Source organism: Rhagoletis pomonella, unplaced genomic scaffold, assembly GCF_013731165.1.
Source record: "Rhagoletis pomonella isolate Grant_MI unplaced genomic scaffold, Rhpom_1.0 Rhpom_scaffold_12198, whole genome shotgun sequence".
Lineage (NCBI taxonomy): Eukaryota > Metazoa > Arthropoda > Insecta > Diptera > Tephritidae > Rhagoletis > Rhagoletis pomonella.
The window spans coordinates 1-4,777 of NW_023470727.1; the positions used below are offsets into that span (position 1 = coordinate 1).

Below are 4,777 nucleotides of genomic sequence, written 5' to 3' on the forward strand. Positions count from 1 at the left end.
ACTAATATTATATACTTATGCTATGTTTACAATTTGCAACTTTACAACTCGGCCAATCCTGATAAGGGATCGACCTCGATCATAGATAGGTCCTAAAGCAACTAATCGATCTGCAGAGGATCGCGCTCTGGTTCGTCGGTACACTCTTCGGGCGGCTGGCGCCATCTCCTTATTCGGTGGGCTTCAATCACTCCGTCATACGGGAGTTGGGTCAGCTGGCAATTATTTATGTCTCTAATGACATATCTATCATTTCCCAATGTTTTGTGAATCACGTAGGGGCCCTTATACTGCGGTATGAGTTTCTTGTTACTTCCGACGGTTGTATCGACATTCCTTACGACGACGTAGTCACCTACACTGTACGTCTTGGTCTCGGTTTGTCCCTTGTGGGATCGCTTAGTATCGTACTCCTGCTTAGCTATGATGGAGTTGGATGCGTCTCTACGTATTTTCTCCAAGTCCCGTCCTTCGTCAGGGCATATTTTATCCTGAAAAAATTCAGTGAACTCGTCCACAACAACTCCCCTCTGCTCGACACCGAACAAAAGGCGGCTAGGCGTATCTCGGCAAGTGCTATGGGTTGAGTTATTTATGGCATACTCCACTTCAAGTAGCCTCTTGACCCAGTCGTCATGATTTATTTCATCGGTCAGCTTCCCTAACATAGATTTCAATATCCTATTCACTCTCTCCACCTGTCCGTTGGCTTGCGGAGAGGCAACGGCTACTTTTACGTGGCTTACGTTTTGCCTCATCAAAAATGCACTGAACTCCATAGAGGTGAAACAAGTCCCTCTATCACTCACGATCCGTCTTGGTCGGCTATAGTAGCTGAAATATTTCTCGAGAGCAGCGATGACCTCCCGAGTACTGGTAGAGTTGGTTGGGTAAAGTTTGACGAATTTTGTAAAGGCATCAACTACTACTAGGATGTGTTTCCGTTTGGACCTGATCGACGGCAGCGGTCCGAAGTGGTCTATATGGATAGTGTCGAACGGCAGTGGGGTTTTAGGGATGACATGCAATGTTCTCTCCCTAGCTTGCGGAGGAGTAGCGTACATGATGCATTTCAGGCAGTTTCTGATGAACTTCTCTATTTTCATTCGCATATTTGGAAACCAGTAGTACATACACAATTTGTTAAGAGTTTTCTCAACTGATAGATGGCCCAACTTCTCATGTATCAGTTGTATTACGTTGTTCTCCATCTCGTAAGGTACGTATAGTGCTTTCTTGCCATTTGGTCTTTTCCTATACACAAGTCCGTCCACTAAGTCGTAGTCCTTTAAATCTTCGTATTCTAAGCGACTTCGCAATGATTCAATATTTGTATCGCGCTCCTGAGCCACCTGTAATTGGAACTCAACGTCGTCTAAGTTTATGATTGATGCAATTTGTCGCCTACTTAGTGCATCGACATGGCCCATGGAAACTCCCCGTCTATGCTTTATTTGGTAACTATAATTTTCGAGCTCAAGAGCCCATCTAGCTATTCGAGGATTTAATTGTTTTTTCTCAAGAGTCATTGTCAGTGAATTGCAGTCTGTGACTATTGTGAAGGGTATACCCCCCAAATAGGGTCTGAACCTCCTCAACGCGTATATTATAGATAGGGTCTCTAGCTCAAAACTATGGTATTTTGATTCGGCACTTGAGGCAGTTTTTGAAAAGTATGAAATGGGGTGAAGTTTCTTGTCATCTTGACGCTGCAGCAATACTGAACCAAAACCTATGCTACTAGCATCGCAATGAAGTTCCGTTTCTCGCCCAGGACTATATATAGCTAGAACTGGACTTTGCACTAATCTGGACTTAAGCTCAAGGAAGGCGTCAAGGCATTTTTCGTCGAAGTCAAATTGCGAATTTCTTCTAAGTAGGTTCTGCAGTGGTTTGGCGATCTGGGAGAAAGACGGCACGAAGCGGCGAAAGTATGAGAATAGGCCAATGCATGACTGCAGTTGTTTTGGATTAGAGGGTATTGGAAAATTTTGTATGCTCTTGATGTGGGAGCCGTTCGGGCGTATTCCCGTACGACTCACCGTATAGCCTAGGTAGTCGATTTCGTCATACCCGAACCTACATTTAGCGAGGTTGAGTTCCAAAGCCCGTCCGGCGAGTCGTTCTAGTACAGCTTTCAATAAATCTTTGTGTTCTTCGAATTCCTCGGTTGCAACAAGGATGTCATCCATGTAAATGATGATCTTTCTATCATCAATCATATCTCGGAAGATACTATTTATAAAACGTTGGAATACTGCGGGTGAGTTTTTCAGTCCGAAAGGCATTTTCAGGTACTCGTATTGACCATTGGGGGTAACAAATGCGGTAAGTTTGATTGACTCAGGGGCCATCTGCACCTGGTGAAATCCACTCTTCAGATCAAGCACCGAGAAGAATTTCTTATTCTCCAAGTATTCAATGCAGTCGTCGATCAAGGGTAAAGGGTAATTATCCCTCACGGTTAATTTGTTTAATGCCCGGTAGTCTACACACAATCGTATTTTGCCGTTCTTCTTTTTTTACCAGTACGATTGCGGAGGCGTACGGAGAGTTGCTGGGTCTTATTATCCCTTCTTGGCGCAATTCGTCTACGATAGATTGCACCTGGCTTCGCTCAGCGTAGGAGAGTCTGCGTGGGGCGCAATGAAAAGGCACGTCAGTAGTTAAATGTATCTTCATTTCGTAGTTGAACGGTTCGGGTTTTATGTTGTGGTTAAAATAGGCATCGTCAATGAGTCGTTCTAATTCGTCACGCTGGTCTTTGGCCAGTTTGAGGTCTGTGTCAACGTCTTTATCGTCGTGAGAAACATCGATGGCGAAAATGTCGGGTACGTCAGCGGCGGTGGGGTCATTAGGCTCGTGGGGATTCACTGAATTGGTTTTACTTTGGTAGAATTCATCGCCAGGTTGTTTCGGCATCATAACGGCAGGGTGTACGTCGGAACCAGTTACTGATTGAATCATCTTAGGCATATTACAATTAACATTATCTCTTATTTCTAATAAGTTTCTCTTAGTGTATCTTCTTACACTATTTCGCAATTCAATATTGAATGTACGGAGGAAGTCACGTCCCAAAATAATTGGTATAATCATACTCTCATTTGGTATAACATTTAATTCAACTTCGTTTGATTTATTTAAGAACTGAATTCTACATTTCACTTGTTTTATTATAATTAAATTATTTCCTCCAATGCCTTTATATTTTGACACAGCTCCAATGGCCTGCTCTTCTACCAACTCTTTTGGGACAAGTGACGCCTTTATGAAGCTAACCGGACTACCGGTGTCAAAGAGAGAAAATACTTTGTCACATATTGTTTCCCTAGTCGTCTTAAATTCTATACTTACAAAGTTAAAGGCGCCGATGGCGTCTCCCTCATAGTCTGCGTCATCCGTAACAAAGGCCACGTCATCCCGTGGTTTTAAGATTTTTGCCGGATTCGGGCAAGAGCGGTGGTCATGGCCCATGCGCCAGCAGCGGAAGCAAGATCCATCCGGGCGTATTGGATATGGGCAATTGGGCTTCATATGCCCTTTCCGTGAGCAGTTATAGCACAGTATTGATTCCGCTTTCGGCTTTGTGGTTGTTGACGGCTGCCTCGGGTTTGCTGTGGTAAGCTGCTTGGGACCAATTCCAGTGGTGTTGGTCACGAAGTACTTATGTTGGTAGCGACTTATTAGCGCCTTCAACTCGTCGAGAGTGCATGCCGTCATTAGTATTTGGATGTTCGGGAGCGAGTTCCCCATGCCGTCGATAATAAAATCGATTAGTTCTGTTTCGGCGATGTTGGCACGCTTTGCCAAAGCTTGCATATGTAGCACATAGCAGTGCATCGACTCTTCCTTCTTTTTCCATTTGCGCTGCGCTAACATTTTGTATATCTCCTGCCGAGTGATTACCTTGTCGAACTCGGCAGTCAGTGCCTTCCTCAGGGCTTCATAATTTAAGGCGATCGTAGTCGAGAGGAACACTCGTGCCGTCCCTGTTAATGAGCGGCGGAGGGCGAGTAGCTTAAAGTTGTCGTCCGCTCCTGAGGAATCCATAATTTCCTCGAAATCACGCAGGAAGTGGAGGACCGAGTACGACACGTCATCGCCGTTGAATTTGGGCAGAGCATGCTCGATGTCCCCAAAGTCTAGCCGGCGTTTGCTTTTTATGGGGGGCCCGGCACTCAAGCTCCTCTATTTGCCTCATAAGCGTCAAAATCTCAAGACGCTTCTTGAGGGCTGTAACCTCCTCGTCTAGGTCACCAAGTCTTGGTGCGGTCCTTTGACCCCTATTTAGGTCTCCGGCAGTATTGACGGCGTCAATGGTGGCGGCAGTATTACCGGCAGTGGCATGGCCGGGAATATCAGCGATACTAGCGGCATCGGTATTGTAAGCGGCAGCGGCGTTGTAGGCGGCATCGGCATTGTAAGCGGCAGCGGCGTTGTAGGCAGCATCAGTATTGTAGGCGGCATCGGCATTGGTAATATCGGCAGAATCGGCGATGCGAGCGGCGGTTGGCACATTGTCGGCGTCGGCGGTAAAAGCTGCGTTAGCGGCATTGGCAGTACTAGTAGCATCGGCAATTTCATTTAAATCGGCGGCATTTTCAGGAGCAGAAGTCGAGGCATTTGCTCCAGCTCCCACTACGTTTTGCAGTAGCTTGCGTAGCTGTTGCGTTGTAGCTGATGGCGGAAATTCCACCCCGGCTTCGCTGAGTGTATTCGCCAAGTCCTGTCTTGGGTTAGCCATTTCGATTCTTTCGTAGATATTTGTGTTTCC

At 45.9% G+C, this 4,777-nt stretch overlaps 2 protein-coding genes across 2 annotated transcripts; both read right to left on the reverse strand.

The window, feature by feature from the left end:
* Positions 1-2,451: 2,451 nt before the first annotated feature.
* On the reverse strand, positions 2,452-3,696 carry LOC118756803. The gene is made up of 2 exons (XM_036491543.1): positions 3,358-3,696; positions 2,452-3,286 (listed from the first exon to the last, which is right to left on the reverse strand). Exons 1-2 carry the CDS (start codon positions 3,420-3,422, stop codon positions 2,452-2,454), a joined length of 900 nt encoding a protein of 299 aa, XP_036347436.1. The 5' UTR covers positions 3,423-3,696.
* A 403-nt stretch (positions 3,697-4,099) lies between these two features.
* Positions 4,100-4,754, reverse strand: LOC118756802 (the record flags this gene model as incomplete). The annotated part of the gene is given in 1 exon segment (XM_036491542.1): positions 4,100-4,754. A coding segment is annotated over 1 exon segment (648 nt).
* Positions 4,755-4,777: the final 23 nt, after the last annotated feature.

Coding starts and splice junctions, on each gene's coding strand:
- LOC118756803 (XM_036491543.1), bottom strand. CDS start 3,422: ATGACGTGGCCTTTGTTACGGATGACGCAGACTATGAGGGAGACGCCA. Junction 3,287..3,357: donor CCATCGGCGCCTTTAACTTT/GTAAGTATAGAA, acceptor TGACACCGGTAG/TCCGGTTAGCTTCATAAAGG.